This window comes from Pelodiscus sinensis, chromosome 1 (genome assembly GCF_052426305.1).
Source record: "Pelodiscus sinensis isolate ZL-2025 chromosome 1, ASM5242630v1, whole genome shotgun sequence".
In the NCBI taxonomy this organism is placed as follows: Eukaryota; Metazoa; Chordata; order Testudines; family Trionychidae; genus Pelodiscus; species Pelodiscus sinensis.
In genome coordinates, this window is record NC_143052.1 from 143,815,138 (window position 1) to 143,838,606 (window position 23,469).

A 23,469-nucleotide genomic window follows, 5' to 3' on the forward strand; every position below is an offset into this window, starting at 1 on the left:
CAGTGCAGGATCTGGCTGGGGACGAAGCACAGTTTCCGCTAGCAAGCCCTGGAGGCGCTGATCCCTATCGTTCCGTCTGGGGCTGAAAGTTCTCGAAGATGGCACCACGATCCTTTGGATGGTGCTCGCCTGAGCACTTCAAACTAGATGTGTGGTGAGGGTTGCTTCTGGGCCTGCGCTTGCAGACTTTGAAGTTGGGAGACCCAGCATGCTCTGGTGCCAGAGGAGCACAGGAGGGAAACCTCCCCTATTAACTACTAACTATTGAAGAACTAATAGAATTGTGTCAATGAATGGCTGCTGTGCTGGTCAAGCTAGAGCCCAGGGAAGTTCCAGCAAACAGTCACTGGCAGTGAGGAGGGGGCATGTCAGCAGGGCTCTATCCTGTGTGCCATGGAAGTGTGACTCCAGGGGGCACCCAGGCTGACCCTGAAGCTAGCTGCTCAGAGAAAATTCTCCTGGCTACTGTGCATGTGCATGCACACACACCTGATTGCAATGCACATGAACAGGGGTAGCAGGTTTGCAGATATTTTGGGGGTGCCCAGAATGCCCAGAGCCTGCACCGCGTGTAAAGGTATGTCTACGCTGCGGGCGGCGCTATTTCAGGATATTTCCGGTATCCCAAAATAGCATATTCTGTGTCTTGACAGCATGCCTGTTATTTTGAAATTGCTTTCAAATAGCTTTCAAAATAACGGATGCACTATTCCAGTGTCCCTGTAAACCTCATTCCACAAGGACTAAGGGACAGTTCAGAATAGCACTCTGTTTCAAAATTTGGGACCATTTAGGCAGAGCCAACTTTCAAAATTAGCTATTTCAAAATACACTTGAAATAAGCTACCCAATTTGCATAGCTTAAATTGCTCCTCTTATTTTGAGCTGCAGGTGCAGTGCAGCAGCACCCTAAGACTCTGGAAGGGAGTTTGGGTGCAGGATGCAGGCTTAGGAATGGAACTGGGGTACAGGCTGCAAGCTCTGGCAGGAATGTGGATGCAGAAGGGGTGAGGGGTGCAGACTCCGGGATAGAGTCTGGGTACAGTTTCCAGCCTGGGCCAGAGGGGGTGGGGTGCAGGAAGGGTTCTGGGGGCAGGCTCTTGGAAGAAATTTGTGGTCTGCAGGGGGTGCAGGAGTTTGGGGACAGGATATGGGGCTGGGGGAGAAGGGTGTAGGCTGTGGAGAGACTGGTGGGGAGTGCCATGCTTACCTGATGCATCCCCTCTCTGGCAACAGCTCCCATGGGGCGAGGGTCTCCAAACATTGCTGCCCGCCTGCCACACAGTGCTTCCTGTGCATCCCCCAGCCCATCTCCTGCTCAACACCAGCAGCTCAGTGAGGCTAGGGTGGCCTCTGGCACATGCATCCCTGTGGCTGGGGAGGTTTGGAGGGTGTCCGTGCGCTACTCCAGCTGCTGGGACAACTGCACAGAGACACAGGCACTCCGCCATGCCCAGGGGCCACAGGGAAGCACAGCGGCCATGGGGAGTGAGTGGCAGGATGCTACGTTAGCGCTGCTGTATTGCTGGTGATGGCAGCAGGAGCCCCTGGGGCATTTTAAATCGCCCAAGGGCAGCATGGGGGGTTGGCAGACACACAAGCAGGGGGCGCACTTGAGAGCAGCAGGTAGAGGCAGGGAAAGACCTGGCTCCCAACCTGGCCCTGGGCCAGGAATATTCCTGGTGCTGGAGCATCAGGGCCCATACAACTCACCACCTGTGCACATGAACAAGCACTTGATGAAGGACTGTAGTTAAATCTCTAAGCAATTCCCTTCTCCTTTTCATTGAATACACGACAAAAAGGTACAAAGGTAGGGGACCTTTTAAGCTATCAAGATGAAGAAAAGGAGATGGACAATTTTACGGGTGGGATTTTACAAGGAAATCACACTTCCTTCCCAAAAGCACCTACCATAATTCCAGCAGACTGTCTTGTTTGTCTCTGAGGAAAAAAAAGCAAATAATTAGGCAAATAATCAAGACTTCTGGATTTCAGTAAACTAAACAAATACATTGATGCCAGAGCCCCTCAGGAGCAGCGCTAGCTATTTGGCTGTCCTGGGTGGAAAATGTTTTAGGAGACCCCCCCACTCCCCACCCCTGGGGCAGTCTTTGCCTGCAGTCATCCGGGCCCACCGCAGACAGAGGCTTCTCTAGCTGGGACACCAGAGTAGCCCCTGCTTGCAGCAGGAGGGAAGCTGCTCCAACCCCACTGGTTAACCTTAACCTGTGAGCCTCGCCCGTTAAGAGTGGGGCTTACTGGGTAACCAGTTAAACATTCACATCCCTACATGCTAGGGGTAAATTTCCTTCCTGACCCTCTACTTTCTGCTCTGCTCACACGCTGAATCATTAGGCTTGCTTACCCAGACTGTGTCTGCGCATGGGGACAGAGCCAGTTTAGCAGATTTATAAATGTAGGTGTAGATTATTGATATCTTTTCCGTCCTACAAAAGAGAAGACAAAATATTCCTCTCGTTGGCAGCTGTCATGGGGCCACTGGCCCATCAGGAGAATTAGGGCCTAAGTGGCCATTGACAACCCTGTGGGCTGCTAGTGGAAGCCATGAGATGCTCCAAGAGGTGCCCCCCTAGGAGTAGTAATGGAGCAACTGAGCTAGCAGCAGGGGCAGAGGCTGAGGAAAGGAAAGGGGGAGAGAAAGGAGCTCTGTTGAGAGGAGCACTGCAGTGCGGGTAGAAAGGAACCATTATGTACATGGGGGGATGGCCCCACTACTGTGGGGAACTTTTTTTGCTTATAAATTACCCTAGTGAAATGAGCCAGTGAAAGGATCTGAGTCCCTGCTACCATGTCCTTTACCCAGAGCCTTCCCTGACCTCGAGGGCTCCCCATCCACCTTCCTGTGTGGCAGAGTCCTCGTACCCCAACAAGGCTGGCCCCAGGATTCCTGAGGGGCTTGACCCCTAATCTCCTAAGTGTTGTGGTCACATAGGAGGGGACCCTCCTCCAGGGCACGGGACACTGCACAGGACACTTTCTCGAGTCACTGATCACTGCATGTAGCTCACAGTGAGTACATTGTATTAAACAGAAATCCATTTAAAGAAAGAATAAGGAAACAAGGTGAAAGGAAAACACATCATCCCACTTTGTCGCAGACGGCATCACACACAGCCTCTCTGGAACGTCCGGGCAGCGGGGCAGGTCAGAGTCTGCTCCTTCTAGGTGCCAGGCCTCTCTCCCAGGCCCTGGCGCTGCTGTAGGTCAGAAACTTGGTGGTGGCCATACACTCTCAGGGTTTAGGGGCAGGAGTCTTCTTCCCAGCATCATCCCCTTATCAGGGTTACTATTCCCCTCCAAGTCTGGTCTGCAAGGGCATATTGGTTTGGGGTGTCTTCATGTGTTGGGCCTGCTACCCAGAACTCCCCTCACTTTCCCCAGATGCTCTCCACATGTGGCTCTGCACTTTTCTGGACCTAGCTCCTGCCTCAGCACTGCTGCTGTTCTGCCTCCAGCTCTCTGGCCTACTTCTGGCCCCTCTGGCTCTGGTAGCTGCAGTTCTCCCAGCACTGACCTGCTCCCTGGGTGTATAACTGGCTGGATAACTGTTCTCAGAGAGTAGTTATTAATGGTTCACAATCCTGCTTGAAGGGAGCAAGAAGGATAAAGAAAAATCTGAGAAAGTAACTCCCAGGGGTACGTCTAAACTACATGGCTCCATCGAGGGAGCCACGTAGATTAGTTTACTCCACAAAGGGAAATGAAGCGGCGATTAAATAATCGCTGCTTCATTTAAATCAAAATGGCCGCTGCGCTGTGCCGATCAGCTGATTGTTGGCACAGCGCGGCAGTCTAGACAGGGATCTGCCGACCCCAGAGCCCTTTGTCGGCAGATCCTGTAAGCGTCGTGACATAAAGGATCTGCCAACGAAGGGTTCTGGGGTCAGCAGATCTCCGTCTAGACTGCCGCGCAGTGCCGACAATCAGCTGATCGGCACAGCATGGCAGCCATTTGGATTGAAATGAAGCGGCGATTATTTAAATCACCACTTCATTTCCCTTTGCCGTCCTGCCTAATCTACATGGCTCTGTCGACGGAGCCATGTAGTTTAGACATACCCCAGGAGTAAACTCTGGAGGAAACCTTGAATGAGGACCCATGATGGATAGAAGAAACCCACAGGGACCATGTTAATTTCCTGCAGAGAGACGTCTTGGGAAAATGTGTGCAAGTGGGAACAGGCAGATCCTCCTAGACCAAACTGCCAGAATGCCTGGAGCAGGGAAGCAGAGTGGAGAATCCTGCTGGGAAAGAACTAGCAATTACAGGCAGTCCCCGGGTTACATGGATCTGACTTACATCGGATCCCTACTTACAAACAGGATGAGGCAACCCCGCACTAGCTGCTTCCCCCCAGCAGACCAGGGAGACGCGAAGCTAGCGCCTCCCCCCCCCCCCCAGCAGACCAGGGAGATGCAGAGCGGCTTTTCTCAGCAGACACCTCAGCTTGAGAATAAAGGAGTGAGGGAAGTGAGGTGTGGGAGAATAAAACTGAGCTCTGGAGAAATGTTTGGCTAGAGTTTCCCCTACAATATGTACCAGTTCCGACTTACATACAAATTCAACTTAAGAACAAACCTACAGTCCCTATCTTGTACGTAACCCGGGGACTGGCCAGAGAGGGGCTGAAAAATCATTGTATTTGTTAGGACATCTCTATTAACCTGGAAGGAGACTGAACTTTATGTGACTTGGCTGGAGGGCTGAGTCCCAAAACACCTGGTGAGAGAGAGATGGCCTCTAGGATACTAGAGACAAGAACCCCTTGTAACATCGCATCCTGACACAAGGGAGTGCTACAGGTACTGTGTAGACCACTTTACAAAAGAATATTCTGTGAGCTCTGGTCTATACTAGGACTTTATTTCAAAATAACCTCCCCGAAGGTCAAATTTATAAGCGGAGCGTTCACACTACCAAGCCTGTTATTTCAAAATAAGGGGCTGTGGAATTCGAAATCTGCATTCCTGCTTTTCATCAGGAGTAACACTAATTCCAAAATACTTATTTTGAAATAACAGCAGCGTGCACGCTTCGGTGCCGCTATTTTGAAGCAATTACTTCCCAGGGTAATTCGAACAAATTACTCCCAGTGTTTCCCAGGCATCTAAGTTCAACATAGCACATCCACATTAACAGAGCCTGTCTCTGACTAATTTCGAGGCTTCCCCGTTGTGAGAATACAATAGTTCAAATTTGTTAAATATGGAGTAATTAAGTTGAATTTAGTAATTTTGAAATAGTTTCCTAGTGTAGACATGGCCTAATTTTCCATTATGGAGTTTCCTCCACCTTCCTGGGAAGCATCTTGTACTGGAGTAAGTGGACTGCTGATCTGATCCAGTGTGCTGTTCCTATATTCACATACTATAGAGGATAAGATCTGCCTCTCTTGGAATTTAGTTTGATCTGCATTTGAAGTGCTCAGAGGAGCCAGTCACCAACCCATTTATTTCGCACTGGCAGCAGCACTGCTGCCCTGATTCTTGTCGTATTTTGCTGCAACTGTAATTTCTACAAATAGTCTCAGCCATGACTTGCACAAGGTCACCTGAGGGCTGGTGTTGATATACACTAATAAAAACAAACATATGAACCCTAACCATACTTAAAATGTAAAATGAACTTTATTTCTCAGGTTCCCTCCAACTGGCAAAGAGTTACAGAAGAACTGAATAAAAAGTGAAACGTTTACTTGAACTGTGCTCCAACTAAAATCGAGTGAGAGGATGTGGCCGTGTTCTGTCCACTTTGGTAAATAATGTCTATTTCTAGATTGTCATGACAGCAAACCAAGAAGGGTTTAAAAATATACAGCTCTTCTTTTAGCAGCCAGGCTGCCAGTCTCTGGGACAGGTCTATTTGGTGTCTATAACTCATAATTTGTAAATTAATTATAATTTATTTTTCACTGAGTTTATCCTGAATTAAATCATCTTTAGTTAATGCACCAAAAGCGGTACATTTGTTTGCTATGGTAGATATGTGCGGATAGCTGATAACTGAAGACATTGAGCTCATATGTCAAATCCAAAATATTACTGTAAAGTCTCATGAAAATTCTCTCTAGAATAACTGGGTAGCACTATCATCTGAAATTTGTTTGCAAATTAAGAGAAAATGATCCTTCCAAAAATCTATAGCAGCAGTGGTGGGGAACTTCTGGCCCATGGGCCAGATCTGGCCCCCTGCTTAATATCACCCGGCCCATGGCAAGTCTCTGCACCGTGGGCCAGAAGCTCTGAGCCTTGGTTCCTGCCTCACTAGTCTAGAGCTGCCAGCTAGTCATGATCAGAGAAGCTCAACATTCTGCTTGTAGGCACCACTTCCACAGCTCCCATTGGCTGGGGACTGCAACCAATGGGAACTGTGTGGGCGATGCCTGCAGGTGAGGGCAGCTTGCGGAGCTACCTGCTCTCCTGACCTCAAGGGCTACAGGGGCATGCCAGCTGCAGCTACCTGCCTTAGCCCTTGTGTGCCACCAAATGGGAGCTGCCCAAGTGCCCTTTACTCCCTCCTGCACCCCAGCCTTCTACCCTAGCCTAGAGCCTCCTCCTGAACCCAAACTCCCTCACAGGGCCTGCATCCATACCCCAGAGCCCCCTCAACCATCCCAAACCTCTCATCCACACCCCCACTCCAGAGTCTGCACCCCCAATTAGAACCCTCTCCTGCTGCACCCTAATCCTCTGTCCCAGCCTGGAGTTCTCTTCTGAATCCTGAACCCCTCATTTTTGGCCCAAGGCACTGCCCCTTAGTAGTGGGGCTGTATGTGGCCTGTGAGGTTTTTTTTCTGTGGGTCACTGGCTCCTGATAGGTCTAGGTGAGGAACCTTTTTCCTATGCATGATCATCAATTCTGAAGTCACAAGAAAGATTGTGTGACAGGGTGTACCAAGTGCTTTGAGGCCCTGTGCTGTAAGCCTCTTGGTTCAACCACACCCCACCCCAGAAAAGAAGCAGCGGAGGTGGGCCTTCCAGGGAAGCAACCAATCAGAGCATATCAGGCTGAGTTAAAAGGGGCTGCTGGGCCTGAGTGGATGCAGATCAGTTGCTGCCTAGCACCTGAGGTGGGAAGAAGGTGCTGAAATGCTGCAGGGAAAGTGGTATGGGAGAGATGTTTAGGTAAGGGTGACAGGGAGCAGCCAAGTAGGAAGGGGAAACAGCTTAGGGATGCTATTTGTCGGGCCCAGGTCTGGTACCCAGAGAAGTGGGTAAGCCTGGCTCTCCCCACTGGCAGAGTGGCCAAAGCTCTGAGAAGGGGGCTGGTTTCATTTAGAAGCCCAAGCACAGGGCTGGAGTTTGAAGGACTCAGGGATGGGGCTGAAGACCCTGCAGAGGGTCAACAATTTGTTGGAGTTTTGTTACCCTGAAAGGGGGGCTGAAGGAGGAGGAGGAGTAATGTGGCTGGAGTGCTGGGGGGGGGGGGGAACTGATAGGGCAAAGCGTCTCCATGGCGAAAGCCCTGAGGGGCCCTGTTCCATTCCAGGGTAAGGAAGGACTTAAAGCCAGCCCAGAAGGAGTGGAGAACTGAGCCCAGAGTCAGGTCTGCAGCCCCAGCCAGGGCACAATGATTGGCCTTGTTACCATACAAGCTGAGAGAAAAGAGAGCAGGTTTACACCCCACCAAGAGGAGGGTGCGGGAGGAGGCCGGGTGCTGAGTGTTTTTATGGTTGCCAGGCACCCGGCATTTTTGCCTCCTGGCCGGGGAAAAATTCAGAAAATACTGGACATTTTAGGTGTCCGGTATTCTCTGAATTTCTTTACCTGACAGGAGCCCAAAATACTGGACTGTCCGGGTGAATACCAGATACCTGGCAACCCTATGCACAGCATGGACAGTGCTCCCTGAACAGTAACTAGTCAGAATTGTTGTTGAGCCTTATTATTCTGTGGATTGTCCCACAGCTGTGAGGCAGATAGAGCTGCTTGCTCAGCTGTGCTAACAAACCCTTCCCCTACAGCAGTGACTCAGCTGGCAGGCATGTGGCAGCAGCCTATGCCTGAGGAGTCCCAGGCTCCAACCCAGCCAGAGCCACAGATCAGGCTGTGCACTTGCCTGGCCAGGAACCTCCTGCTGCCTCTCAGTGTATCCCCACGGTCACAACTATGTCGGCTCTTGACCCTCACCTAGTTTCTTGCCCTACTCTGACCTTGCTCCACCCTGGCCCTCACCTAGTTTCTTGCCCTACTCTGACCTTGCTCCACCCTGGCCTCTGCATCCTCCGTCTCTAATCACTCAGCTTTGTCGCTTGGTCTGTATCTGTCTCTGCTAGGGGGTTGATTAGGCATGTTAAGTAACAGTTAATTAGCTAATCAAGAAGTTGATGGAAATTCCATCGACTACTTGATTACTCCGTCGGGGAGAGGGGGAGCGTGCTGGCTACCACCACTGCAGCTCTGCATTTTAAATGTACAGTACCTTTTTCCAAAAATAACTTGCAGTGTAGACATAGCCACAGACAAGAACTATTTTCAAACCAAAACAAAAACAAAGTCATTTATGATAGAAAAACCGGAGGCCGGTTTTACAACCTTGTTGTAAGAGTATTTATTATGCAGAATCACATCTAGTTTGTTACTTGTTTTTCCACATTTGTACACTGTATTCAAGATGTGGGCATACTATGGTTTTATATAGAGGCAATAAAGGTATGTCTACACTACAGCGCTAATTCGAACTAACTTAGTTCGAATTAGTTAATTCAAACTAAGCTAATTCGAACTAACGGATCCAGACTAAAAAACTAGTTCGAATTAGCGTTTTGCTAATTCAAACTAGCATGTCCACATTAAGTGGACCCTGAACCGGGGTTAAGGATGGCCGGAAGCAGTGCCGGCAGGGCATCAGAATAGGACTTAGAGCATGGAACTGCTGCCTCAGGCTAGCCGAGGGCTGTGCTTAAAGGGACCCGACCCCCACCCCGGACAGACAGTTCTCAGGGGTGCCCCACTTGCAAAGCAGTCCTGGCTTGGATTGCCCGGACTACCCACACTGGGCACATCACAGCACTCGGCCATCAGACCGGCTGCACTTGCCTCAGGCTGCCATCTGGGGAGAGGGGGTAATTGGGGGGCTGCAGGAGAGCTTCCACCCCCAGAAGCCCGCAGAGCCAGCCCAGTCCTCCCCATCGGGGGCTCATACCCCATTCCTCCCTCACCTCCTTCCACTTACCCTTCCCTAGCCCCCCTTCCTGATGTACAAAATAAAGAAAATGTGTGGTCAAAAATAGAATCTCTCTTTATTGAACAAAACTCGGGGAGACTGGGAAAAGGAGGTGGGAGAGGGGAAGAGAGAGGGTGGGAGAGGGGAGGGCAACTAAAATGATCAGAGGTTTGGAACAGGTCCCATATGAAGAGAGGCTAAAGAGACTGGGACTTTTCAGTTTAAAAAAGAGGAGATTGAGGGGGGATAGGATAGAGGTCTATAAAAGCATGACTGGGGTGGAGAGGGTGCATCAAGAAAAGTTCTTCATTAGTTCCCATAATAGAAGGACTAGAGGACACCAAAGTAAAGGAATGGGTAGCAGGCTTCAAACTAGTAACAGAAAGTTGTTCTTCACAAAGCAAAGAGTCAACCTATGGAACTCCTTGCTGCAGGAGGCTGTGAAGGCTACAACTAGAACAGAATTTAAAGAGAAGTGAGATAAAGTGATGGAGGTTGGGTCCACGGAGTGCTATTAGCCAGGGGGTAGGAGTGGTGTCCCTGGCCAAGGTTTGTGGAAGGCTGGAGAGGGATGGCACGAGACAAATGGCTTGGTCACTGTCTTCGGTCCATCCCCTCCAGGGTCCCTAGGGTTGGCCACTGTTAGCAGACACGCTGCTGGACTAGATGGACCTTTGGTCTGACCCAGGACGGCCATTCTAAGCTCAGGGCTCAGGGTCGGGGGTCTCAGTGGACCACCTTGATTTTCATGCACACCTGTTCCTGGGTGGCCAGGCTGGCAGCTCTCCTGCCCTAGACGGCCACTTTCCTGTGCCTAGTGCGGAGGTCGTGGACAAGGTCCATGATGTCTGCACTAGACCAGGCGGGTGCCCGCCTCTTGCGGTCCCGGGCAAGCTCCCGGGAGCCGCCAGCCTGGTCCCGGGAAGAGGGGGAGGGTTGGGGGGCATCGGGTGGCTGGCTCGAGCCGTGCCAGGTGCAGGGTCTGCTGGCTGGGTGCTGGCAGGCTTGCATCTGGCACGGGCACCGTAGCCAGCCCGTGCCCCTTTAAGGGGTCCGGGGCTGGGAGGGGGGGCAGTAGAGTTTCCCTGTAGAGTTTCCCTGGGAGGGGGGGCAGTAGAGTGGCCACCAGGGAAAGCTGGGGAGGGCTAGCCTCCCACTAGTTCGAATTAAGGGGCTACACACCCCTTAATTCGAACTAGTAAGTTCAAACTAGGCTTAGTCCTCGTAGAATGAGGTTTACCTAGTTCGAACTAAGCACTCCGTTAGTTCGAATTAACTTTGTAGTGTAGACATACCCTAAGATATTCTCTGTCTTATTCTCTATCCCTTTTTAAATTGTTTCCATTCTGTTTGTGTAACCCACACACCTTGCTGCATCTAGACTGGCAAGTTTTTCCACAAAAGCAGCCGATTTTGAGCAAAAACTTGCCAGCTGTCTACCCTGGCTGCTTGATTTTGCGCAAAAGCACTGACGTTCTACTGTCTGAAATCAGTGCTTCTTGTGCAAATGCTTTGACGTTCCCATTCGGGCAAAAGCCCTTTTTTGGAAATGTTTTTGCGGAAGAGGGCCAGTGTAGACAGCTAAAAACTGTTTTGTACAAAAAAGCCCTGATGGCGAAAATGGTGATTGAGGCTTTCTTGTGCAAAAGCGGTCTAGATTGGCAGGGACGCTTTTCTGCAAAAAGCACTTTTGCAGAAAAGCGTCCCTGCCAATCTAGACGCTCTTTTCTGCAAATGCTTTTAACGGAAAAACTTTTCCATTAAAAGCATTTGTGGAAAATCATCCCAGTCTAGACGTAGTCTACCCAGGTTCAAATCCACCTTGGTGGTGGTTATATTTGCTTTTTTGACTGCTGGTGCACAGTCAGAGAATGTTTTCCACAATGACTCCATGATCTCTCTCTTGAGTAGTTATAGCTACAGTGGCACATAATAGTCTCTCACTAGGGGCATGTCTACACTGCGGAATTATTTCAAAATAATTCCCCTTATTTTGAAATAATGAGGTGAGCATGTACATTATGAAGCCTATTATTTTAAAATAATAACTCCTGCTTGTGAAGAAGAATAAACCTATTTTGAAATGAAATAACCTTGTAGTGTAGACATAGCGTAACTGGTGTTCCACTACATCTGTATGTATAAAGAATTAAACCATGTAATGTCCGCAAATTACAGGACTACCTTGCAACTCTGATTCTGGATTACATCCACTGTTTCCAATTCCCTCCCGCTTCCCCTTCCGCACACACATTTGTTTGTTTTTGGTTTTACGTGAACCATTCTGGTCATGCATCCTAAATGATTCTGACGTCTGGTCTCTTCGGATCATTGCTGATGATTTTGTTAATGTTATCTACCAAATGCTGAATGTTTGAGTAGTAACCTGCTTCTACATGGCAGTACTTTCTCTATTTTTGGTGCTATCGTGACTTGTAAATCATGAGAGATTGTGTTCTATGAGTGACCATAATGAATTTTAGATAAAGCAACATCCCAATTATGAGGAGATTGGGATTACTTTAGACTGCTGTTTTGTAAATTTTGAACTAGAATTTTGAGGAAAAGCTGCCACAGATGCATTGCTAGGTACGGTGACATAAAACCCTATTCAACCACTTTTCCCCTTTTCAGAAGTTTTGAACTGGAAATGCTTCAACTCAACTGTTAAATTTTTCAGTCCATCCTCTGTTTCACTAGAAAATACTTGTTTCTCACCCATCCTCTTTTTGCTTGAATCTTTTCTACTCTATACACATGGTCCTGTTTAGGGTTTACTTTTTGTAATTTTTCAGAGACAAAAGGCCCTATGATTTCCTCTTCTCTGTTATCTTTTAGTTAGTGTGTACACCATCCTGGTGAAACCTCAGACACAATAAATATTTCATCTGCAAAGATTTCCTGATATCCCTTAACAAAAGCTCCTTGTGATTAGATCATGTGAGGGTATCTATCTTCAAAAAAGCTTGTGGCCATTATATTTTAAAACAGTCCTTATTAAACTGCTTTCAACATGCTTCACCAGCACCGCTTCAGCCATATTCCATTTTACCACATTTTTAGCCTGAAATAAAGTGGATGCATCCCCAACCTCAACCTCAACCTCCCCAGGACAGTAATACATTTTCTTACTCTAAGACTTAAGTATATGTAAAAAAGCAGACTTGGGTTTTGTTGCTGCTCTATATAATATAGAGCAAACCAGCATATTTCACATTATATTCTTAAAAGCAGAGTAATATATGAAGCAACTATACACATTTATTTTCTTGTTTATGAAATGTAGGCTGTTTGCATGCTATCAATATTGAGTTTTATTCTTTTTGGCCCCTTAGTGTGAGGTTCTTGCATGTAAAAAGTGTTAACATATTTAACAAACCCTCCAATATACCATCTGGCCAATTTTCTGGGGCACCTTGTTCCGAATATCTCCCAGCAAAGACAACAGATTTACAGAAGCTTCTGCCTCTCAGATCATATTGACAATCTCAGTTACAGTTTCAGTTGTCAAAACCCTGCAGTTTATAGCCTGAGGCCACAAATATATTTAGGATCCGTGCTCCATGCAAGTGAGAGGAAATGCATCTCATCCGGTTGCACATTTCTGCATGCCTTTACCACATACAATCATGGTGGTGTTGACTGGGTTCATCTATCACACAGGCTTCACAGTTATCAAAGAGCTGACCCTTCAAGCAGTGGGAAATGGTTTTACTACAACAGCCATAATAATAGCAACTGTAATGTCATCTTTAACAGTCTGTTGGCCAGACTCCTTCCTTTTCACCATCTTTTTTTCCAAATACTTGCTTCATGCAAAACCAGCATGTGAATTTATTCTGTCAAAGGCTGCTTCTCTTTGTCCACTTAATCCTCTAACAATGTCTGTCAAAAGCAAAGAAAAAGATAGGTTTCACTCCACACCTTTCCCTCCCTATTTAGCTGAGCCCTTCCTAAATAATACTGCCCCATCCCCCCAAAATCATGGAACAGGCATGCTCTTTGCTGCCATCACATTGCTCACTCTACTTGTGGTTTAGACCCTTCTCTCATCCTGTGTCTATCTGGTCTATTTAAAAACTATCATCTCACTTTCTTTGCACTACACCATCAGTCAGCACACTTGGACTGCGAGTGCTTTGGTCCATCATTCTGTTCTGGGTGTACAGAGCACAGCACAGTGGGGTCCTGGGCCACTCCTAAGCACTGCACTAATACACAACATAAATAATATTCCTGATGCTTCCCCAGTGCCTCGTATATCTGGATGTTTTCTAAAATTCCTTTTAAAAACCATTTGAAAATTACAGTGTTTGAAATGTCTACCTTACTCTTCTCCTGCAAGCTCGTGATGAAGATGCCAGCATACAGAAAACTTGGCTTTTACAAAAATCTCAATCAATGTTGTGACTCTACTGATTTAAACTGAGGTAATCTCAATGTACACCAAGGAAGCTGAATTCAGAATCTGACCCTTTAAAAAGGAGAGTGTTCTGTCTCACACGCATCACTTACCTAGCACATCTCAAGAAATGGTGCAATTGTTCTGATCCCTTAAAAGTGTTGGAGGCAAAGGAGGAGCAAGGGGAGAGTTAAAATGGTGGTTGTTCTTTCTCTCCTGTTAATGTTATTTGGTTCCCTAAACTGTTGGAGTGTTGTCTGTTAACCCCCTATCCCTTCCCTGAGTGAGTGCAGAATAATGTCTGAGGTAAACAGCAGGAGTAAACAACAATGCACACGGCCCCAGCAGGGAGTGCATATGGCCCCAAGAGGCCCAGACTCAGAGGCTGCATGTGGCTGATCCTTAAAGGAGAGAGGGACAGACACACAGTAGTGGTTGACCATCAAGTGGAGCCTCCCAGAACGCCCTCTGCTCGGATCGCCCGGCCAGTGGACCAGCGTAGGAGTCAACTTGGGAAGATCAAACAATATGAACTGCCTTCTGCTCGCCTTATCATCCTGCCTGGGATTGTAAGTGTGATTGAGTGTATGAGTGAGATTCCCCTCCCTTCCCAGTTTTAGTTGAATAAACAAACCCTTTACACTCCTATGTGGTGATCCCGTCTCCTTAGTGTTTAAAGCAGTTGCAATCCACATCCCCTTGCAACAAAAAGTAGTCAACATTTCTACAGCTTATGAGAAGAAACCAATCACGCACAGGACCATCGTTTTCAGAAATGTTCACTCATACTGCCACTGTTATGTGGTATCCATCTTAAAACATCTCATACCTGACTATGCAGAGATGATAAGAAATCAGGCACAAAGGGCTAGATCCACAAAGGGATGCCTACATCTAACATTTAGGCACTCTGAGATCCCCATCGTCCTGCTCAGCTGCCACCTACATTTGGAGGCACCTACATTTCATCTGGGAGGCATCTAAATTCCCTACGTGCTACCTTAGCTACAGTAAAGTTCCCTGAGTGCCTACATTTCCACAGGTGGGTCTCAGAACATTCTTACTGGTTTAAGCCCCACACCAAAGATATCTTGAGGTAGCTAGATCAGAAATATGGTGAGCATGTGTGTGTCCTACACTACCCAAAAGCTCAGGCTTAAGGTGCTCACATAGGACATAGGAGACTTAAGCTCCAATTAATATTAAATTATTTATGCAAAGTGGAACAGCTTGAACAGGAGATAGTGAGAGTCTAGCACCTCAGAACGTCGGGTGGGCTGGGCACTCACTGAAGGTATCAGAAACCTAAGTTCAACTCTCTGCTCCAAATCAAGTAAAGCAAATATTTGAAACTAGGGTGTGAGTGCATTAAGCACTGGGCTTCTGGTGGTGGTAGCACAGGGGTCTAGTTACTCTTGAGACAGGGATGTACTGGCTAAGACGCCTAGCTTCAGGAGAGGGTTCATGGTTGTGAATCCTGAGCAGAGATAGGCACCTAAAGACTGGTTAGACCTAACCCCTCTCCTCAGCATTTCCTACTGTCTGCCTGATGTAGCTCCCCACTCAGTTTGCTGATTTCTGTGAACCTAACTGTTAAACACTCCCTCGTGTAGGGGGGCTGTGCCCTTAATGCAGGGTGTGGAGTTCACTGGCCGGCAGGTTATCCAAAAGTCTTAGCACCACTGAGCTTTGCAGTGCCTAGACTTTGTGGATCTAGCCCAAAGTGCCTCAAAGGAAAGCATGCCCAAAGTGGGCCACCTGGTGTTAGTGAACCCTTTTGTAACATGTGGCTGTGAGGGTTTTTTGTTTGTTTTTGTACTCAGACCCTGAGACTGTCTTGTGGATTTCAGCCTTGATATAGGCTTGGCTGTGTAGGAGTAGCATAAGTTTTGATTAACAAAAAAGACTGTTTCTTGTTTGCAAAGCCTTACCTTGATCATGCAGTCGCTGTGATTGTGTCCAAGACACTGGTTCTCCTGGTTTTGCTGAGTGGGGCTGAGGTGAGGTGATTAGGGCTAAGCAGGAGACGAGAATGCAGGGAGAAAGAGCAAGCCCAAGTAGGAAGATCTATCCAGTGCTTTTGGATGTTAAAAATAAAACCAGCACACTGAGCAATGTGACCACACGGCTCAGCTTACAGAGACGTCCGTCCACTGCATTTATTAACAGTGTCACTGCTGGGGTGATAGTTAATAAAGAAAACAATAGAGCTGACTCATTTCTTCAGCAATGGGTGATTAGAGAAATGCACAATTACATTTTCTGAGTTTCCTAGCGTTCTGTATTGTAACTGTTTCAAGCTTCCTTGGAATCCTCCAGTAAAACTCCTTATTCCTGCACCTTTAGAACTTGACTCTTCTTATTGTCCATATCAGATGGTGTCTTTTAGTGGCCCACTTATCACTGTATCCACTGATCCTGTAGCTGTTAACTCCAGTAATAGACACTAAGGGCACGTCTACATAGCAGGGCTAAAGTTGAATTGAGCTGCACAACTTCAGCTACATCAGTTGCATAGCTGAAGTCAAAATAGCTTAACTCGGCTTTTGGCACTGTCTACACTGCAGGAAGCTAAAGGAAGAACACACATTTCACTTCCCTTACTCCTTGTGAAATGAGGGTTATTCAGAGTCCGAGTAAGAAGTCCTCCAGCTCGACATTATTTTGAAATAATGGCTTGCAGTGTAGATGCATGTTTTGTTATTTTGAAATAACGTCAGTTATTCCAAAATAATGCTGCTGTGTAGATGTGCCCTATGGGCTTATCTACACTATGCAATTTTTTGTTGATGCAAATTACATAATTGATTAAAAAACCTGTATAATTATATTTTCTGTGCATGTTCACATTCACATAGTGCTTCTGTTGGCAGAGCACATGCACACTTGGTAGGTGCTCCAGCATGGTCAGTGAGAATGCTGCACCGTGAGTAGTTTTCCCACTGTGCTACTCACCACCATCAGCAGCTAGGAATTGGGGAAAGGGGGAGCATATTGCAGCACACCATCAATGTCCCATAATGCAGTTTTCCGTCCCATCATTCCATGGGCTTCTGACTGCATTTAGCAGCTTTTTTTCAATGGCCCTTGCTTACTGTGTGCCCACCGTCTCTGTTTGAAAGGATGGATCCCGTGCTGCTCACTGCTGTTATGGTCGTTGTCATGACACATTGTGGAGGGCCGTGCAGTATATCATGGAAGGGAACACCACTGGATTACTTTTGGCATCCAGAGAGCAGTTGAACATGGTGGCTCCTCGGATTTAGGCTTGTTTCAGGAAACAAACACTGAGTGGTGTGATCACATGAGGTCTGGGATGATGAGCAGTGGCTGCAGAACTCTGACCTGTGGAAAGCCATAGGCACAGGAAAGATGTGGGAGCTGCTGCAACACCTCCAGTTTTTTTACCTGGTGTCCCCATGCCTGGGGGCCATCTCCACTTCTGGCTTCACCAGCTCTGGTTCCTGGCCTCTGGATTGCCCTGCAGGATCCTGCCAGCCCCCCATGCGCTTTGCTGGCTCCCTGGGTTCCTTCTGCCATGAGCTTTGCTGGGCCCCCAGGGTCCTGCCAGCCTTGACAGCCCCTGGGATCCTGTCAGCCACCAGCCTTGTGAACGCTGCCGGTCCTTGGGGTCCCCCTGTCTGATGTCTCTGTGGCCCCAGCCTGGAGCGGTGAGGGTTGCCAACTCTTCCAGACTGGATGGACCAAACACCATTTACATCAATGGAGTCTGAGCCGTCCAGTCTGGGAGAGTTGGCAACCTGATCTCAATAGGTCTAAAGAGGAGGTGCACATCATCACTCTGACCCCAAAATTAGTTCCTGTGCCACGGTGGAAAAATGTCTTTCTGAAACTTTGTGAGGAGTTTGCCCAGCGCAGCATGAAAAAATTATTCCTGACTGGGATTTGTAGCCAGCAAACGATCAGATCGCTACTATGTACTACTGTCAGCAGCAATCACCATGTGTGGGAGACAAAGTCTGGTTATCTTTCAGAGAGCTCTTTTTTAAGTTCTAATATTAACACAGCGAGAAGGCTTAGTGGGAAGGGAGGTAAGAGTGCAGGGAAGTGTAAACTTCCATAAGTCAAGCTATCGTTTTGGAAGCTGGCTGGAGGGTTGGAGTGAGTGGGTACCAAGACATTCCGGAGAGCTGCAAGGAATGTGCGGGAGGAGTTTGGGGAAGACATGGAAAGCAGTTTTGTATTGCGTAGGGGCTGGGAGTGAGCATGCAAGTGTTCTGCCTTGAGCTTGATTAGGGACTTCAACATCACTGTTTGTTCCTCCATCACTTTTATCATCTGCTCCTGGCCCTTTACAACGCTCTCCTCGCTCTCTTTCTGAACTGCCTATTTTAAACCCTTTCCTTCGGGGTCTTTCTGCGCTCCAGGCATTCTCTTTTTTCAGCCTCTGAGAACTGGAACACCTCTCAGAACATGCACTCCTTGCTCTAACACTTCCTTATCTGCTAGAGATGCTGCAGCCATGTGTAGGGGGATCCCCTGAAGGCCGCATCTGCAGAAGTACAAGAAACAGAAGCATGGTTTTGTTAGTCCACACACACATTGAATCATTACAGTAAAATATACCTTTTAACATCTGCAAATCGCTTTCTCACTGTCCTTTGGCAAGCGTGCTCCTGGGTGAAACACTCTAAACATGGTGAGTTCGGCCTGGGGAAGGAGGGTTGGATGCTCAAGAAGGGTCAAGGCATCTAGGTGGCTTTTTAAGGGGATCTGTACGGTGACTAGGGACAATACTGTACATTCTGCCACCATTTTCCTCGGGGGGGGGAGGGGTGTCAATGATAGCTCACTTCAGTGAGTAAGCAAGGATGCAAAGTTGAAGGGGAAACAGAGACCACCTGTCCATCAGCTCAGCAAGCTCCATGGTGGCTTCTGGTGGCCATGAACTGCAACTGCAAGTTATTTCTCAGCCCCGCTGAATGCAGTCAGTGGGGTCTGCTGGAAGGCACGATGTATGGCTGGCGTGCATGAATGTCACCCGAGATGAGTGACATTGGGCCAGTCTCTCAGTGGCTAAGAGAGTTACAACTGTAGATTGATTTCCAGTATTGTTATGCTGGGAGCCACCAGGTGACACTTTTATGAACAAATTCTTTTTCTAAGGATAAACATAAAAAACAATAAATGGTCTGGTAGCACTTTAGAGACTAACAAAACATGTAGATGGGATCATGAGCTTTCATGGGCACAACCCACTCCTTCAGATGACCAGATTGTTGGATGTCCAGAACTAAAATAAACAGGGGAGGGAGGCTGGGAAACAAGAAGAGGTAGTGGGTATAAAAAATATCAAGGGGAAAGCTGAGCTGGAATGTAACAGGAAAACAAATAGTCTATAAACACTTAAAGACTGGATAGTCAAAAGAGGCAGATAAGAACCATTAGTAGGCAATAGAGAGGAAGAGTACTAACACCAGATACTATACAGCCAAAGAATCATTGGCACCTTTATTGTTTGGTGGATTGATAATGTCCCAGCCATCTGGTATCTTTATTTAATCCATTACATGAGTATCCAACTTGTGAATGAATTGGAGTTCCAGTCCTTCCCTGTGTATTTGGCTTGTGGAATTGGTCTGTAACAAAACAGCCACTTGAAGATCTGTTAATGAATGCGCTGGTAGACTGAAGTGTCCCCCAACAAACAGGTTTTTGTATGTTCCCTTTACGGATATCTGATTTGTGTCCATTAATTCTTTCCCGTAGGGACTGTCCAGTTTGTCCTATATATTTCAGTGGGGCATTGCTGGCATTTGAGGGCATGGATTACATTCCTGGATGTGCAGTTAAATGAACCTCTGAAATGAACCAAATCAGAGGTTTATTTAACTGCACATCGAGGAATGTCATGTGAAGAAGTGAGCTGTGCCCACGAAAGCTCATGATCTCATCTACATGTTTTGTTAGTCTCTAAAGTGCTACCAGACCATTTGTTGTTTTTTATGTTTATCCTGTACAGACTAACTCGGCTACCCCTGAATCTTTTTCTTAGATTGGAGGTAGTGTACAGTCTTTGAAAGAAACGTTGTCTTGGACACTCCCCTGTAGGTAAGGTTGAAAAGCCCTTTCTGTTTAAAGGACATCTCTAAATGCTGTAAAATCCATACTGTTATTCAACTGGCCTTGAAATGTGGATTGCTTCATGGAGGAATGGGGTAAGGTTAGTGAAAAAAGACACCTGACGGGCATAGCTGTGCCAGCCTAACTTTTGTGTGCAGACTAAACCTCAGTGTTTGAGCATAGCACAAGTACAAGCAGGAGCCGACAGGCTCTCTGAGCCGCTGAGCAATGTGTGTGCGGGAGCCTGGCTCTCTGCTTCCAGAAGGGGTGAGGCCTTGGCTGGAAGGGGAGAGCGATATTCACAAAGGTATTGTAACTAAAATACAGAAAATAGAAAGAAAAAATGCAGTTGCAGAAAGCCCCAAAAGGGTTATAGAAAAGTATGGTGAGGACGTACAAAGGTTATTTGGGGACTGGAAAATCTCAGATGGGCCAAAGACATTTCACACTGGCCTCAAATGAACAGTGACATTCAGGAAGCTGGAAAGGCTTGTTGCATGTGCCAAACATGCAGGCCGAATTGAGCAAAATAGCTCATGTTGGTGACAGAAAAAATAAGCTGTGTAGCAAAGTAGGCATAGATAGGTTTATGTATTTATCCTATATTATTATTCTCACTTGCTTAAAATAGCCTTATTTACAGCTATAGCTACACACAGCAATAGCTACAGGTAATCAGTTGTTGCTACACATAACGTATCTGACATAACAATGCGTACTCATAGGCCACAATTTAGTGGGCATGAATCTAAGCATTTTGCAGTGGAGTACGGGTTTAAGCAGGTAATTTGTCAGTCTCCATTATCCCCAATCCAAGCAGCTGGTGAAAACCAGTGTGACAATGAAGTATCTGCTACAAAAGACTGCAGAGCTAGACTCTGATCTATATTTAGCTCAGTGGAATTATGAAATGGCACCAATGATGTGTGGGACTTACAGATGTATAAAGAGACAGACAAGGCAAACAATAATAATAATTTGGTGTCCTCAGGGCTGCCACTACTTCAAGAATACGATGCTGTGTATCTCTGAGGGGAAACAAACAGCAGTAATGTTAGAAAAGATAGCCATGTGGTCGTATGAGGTTATCATCCCTAGACTGACATATGCAAAGGAAGAACAGGTGACAAATCCCAGAATGGAAGGAAGCTAAGGGGCAATGAGTCAGCTGTTTTGTCTGAGACAGTCTCAGACAAGTTAACAATTGCACCACTCTGAAAAACCAGTCCTGGATCATGGAATAACTACCACAAAGAGATTTGCCACATCCTGACAGCAGTAGTGCTGATGCTCTTGAGGAGCCCTACAGAGCGAAATGACAGTGCGCCTTCAAGGACCACTTGAATATGTTAATAAGCTTAGCTATTAAGTTGGCACTAAGTATTTGTGTATGTTATATTGATTTTTAAAAGTTTTATGGTTGTTAAATTTTGTATGGCAAGAGATGTGATATTGGGGACCGTTGCTTTAAAGGCTGAGCTTTTCAGTCAGGGAGCCTGAGCGGATGCTGTGAAGCTCTTGTTGTTACACACAGCTAGCTGCAGTCTGACTCAGAATAAAGGAGTGTCTTTGCAAGTACTTTAAATGCACTGTGTGGTAACTGAGCACCATTGGACATATGTTACTCCCTGAGAGTTTCAGCTTTAGTTTAAAAATCAAAAGTTTTTAGCCCTTATGATTGGAGAGAAAATGTGAATTTCAAGCATGCGAACATTAGAAAGCAAATACAAATATCAATATTTAATTTTAAATCTAATTTTAAAACAACTTAATGTGAGGGTTTGACTCATGATTTTCAAGCACATAGGTTTGCTATATGGCATACTCATGCACACAAGCCACTCCTCATGATTCTCTGCAGACTGTAATGTCAGGTGATCATTGGCACTGCAGAAATGATCTGCAATTGTAGTTCACAGCCACCAGAGACCGCTGTGTTTCCAACAGTCCAGGCAGTCCACTAGTCTTCAAATCACCCATTTTTGGTTTGAAATGACTTTTTTTTAGATATGTAAGCAGCTAATATAGTAAATAAAAAGATATAAAAAGTCAAAATCTAAACAAATGTTTCAATGAACTTGAATCTAACTTTTTTTAGATTGGTTGTGAAATTTTTCAAGATTTTTACTTTAGTGTCAGTGCAGACAGGAACAATTTTTCACAGTATCAAACATTTTCCTGAGATAGGAAAACCATTTTTTACCCCCTTCATGATCCTGGCTCCCCCCGCCAGTGACTAGCTCATCCCCAAGACACTCCCGCCTGTCCAACAATCCCAGCACCACCACAGTCTCAGCTGCCAAGGAACTTCCATCTAGCTGCTATCATAGATTTGTCCCTATGTGCATCTTCTCCTGGACAATCTCCAAACTCAGCTGTCCTAGCTTGTCCCCAAAGCCACCCAGCTATACTTGGACATATCCACACACTTAGTCATGTAGGCATCCTCCAGCTGCCCCACTGGACTTGTGTGCAAAGCCAGCATCTAACCATGGCCCCTTCTCCCTTAGACACCCCCACAAATCTTGTTCCTCCCCTGACTACCTCATGGGCATCCCACAAATGTAGCTTTCCCCCAGCCATCCCCACAGACATCCATACACTCAGCCTCTCTGATAGCTCAGTTACTTCCAATTTCCACACACACACCCTGTCATGATCATGAGAGATGGCCAGCAGCCTGGAAACTAAGGGGTTAACTACACCTAGCCAGGTGGAGTGGCCAATGGAAACATAGGTAGGAATTTCAAACTGGGACAAAGGAATTTTTTTATTTTTTCCCTCCTTGGTCCTGGGGGTAGTTACTCTCCAGCTATTGAAGGGGACAGGATGTCTCCCTACAAGAAAATAGTCTTCACAGTCTGTAAGTAAGATAAAGTTTAGAAAAATCCATTAGGTTTTATTGTTTTATGGTTTGGAAAATAGGATCTAGTGTCTGTGCATTTAAAAATGGGTTTTGCTCTCCTTTATAACTAAGTTCCTGGCCCATGATAAATTTCTACTCCATAAGTATATTATTTTGTTACTGTTCCATCTAGTCATTATGCTTGCAACAGGAATATTGTGGTGATAATAAAAGTTCTTTCTCTTTTCTTTTTATTAACCTGGTATTGGTTAATTTTTGTGTCCTACTTTGTACTTTAGGGGTGAGATTTCCCAAGTAGTCACTCCCTGGTTGCTTTATTAATATTTGGGTTGTGGCAGCAGAAATTTTATCCCCAAAATCTAGGTTGTTACAATTTTGAGGGGGAAGTTTTATACCAAAGCCTGGTAGATAAGGTTTTGGGGTACTTTTGCTTGCCCCCACTCCTGCATTTATCATGCCAGAGTGGGGAAGGAGCCATGACACCCCCCCAAAACCTAGCTTCCTCAGCTACTCCCCTGATATCCTTGCAAACTCATGTTCCCTCATCTTTCACCCAACTTCCCTCAGCCACAGAACCAGTTAGACCTCAAAATATGCTCAAAAGTATTCCAAATGCTTCTCCAACTTCGCCTCTCAATGGCATTCCAGCCATTCATTTATAAAACCTAAGAACTTCTAAAAATGTGGAGTTTTCATTTAACTTCTCCTTTTAGACCCTGCAAAGTTAATGTATTTTAGATTTTGAAGGCTAGAAACTTTTTTAAAGATGAAAGCTAAGATTTTCCTGTAGTTCAGGAACTGGTTCTGTACGAAAAAAATTCATGAGACACAGCAACACTACAGGTCTAGTCCTATTAAATTCAAGGAGACTGCTCAGATGTGTTTTTGGAGGGCTGGGGCTTTCTCATTCTACACACACAAGTGTGA

The 23,469-nt window shown here is 46.5% G+C and overlaps 1 protein-coding gene across 7 annotated transcripts in view; it reads right to left on the reverse strand.

Annotated features, from left to right (window-relative positions):
- The window catches only part of FBXO40 (F-box protein 40), a 32,225-nt gene extending 16,539 nt beyond the window's left edge, over positions 1–15,686 (reverse strand). For 2 of the 7 annotated variants that reach the window (XM_075904339.2, XM_014574091.4), the window contains exons 1-3: positions 15,524–15,686; positions 2,369–2,450; positions 1,915–1,944 (exon numbers count right to left, since the gene is read on the reverse strand). Coding sequence is in view for 5 of the 7 variants with exons in the window: in XM_014574091.4 (XP_014429577.3) it covers positions 1,915–1,917 (3 nt within the window). In the remaining 2 variants the exon portion in view is untranslated. Of the gene's footprint in view, positions 1–1,210; positions 1,424–1,914; positions 1,945–2,368; positions 2,451–15,523 lie in introns of all 7 variants that reach the window. The other 5 variants (XM_075904350.2, XM_006124175.5, XM_075904304.2 and 2 more) reach the window with 4 other exon arrangements.
- Between the last annotated feature and the right edge of the window lie 7,783 nt (positions 15,687–23,469).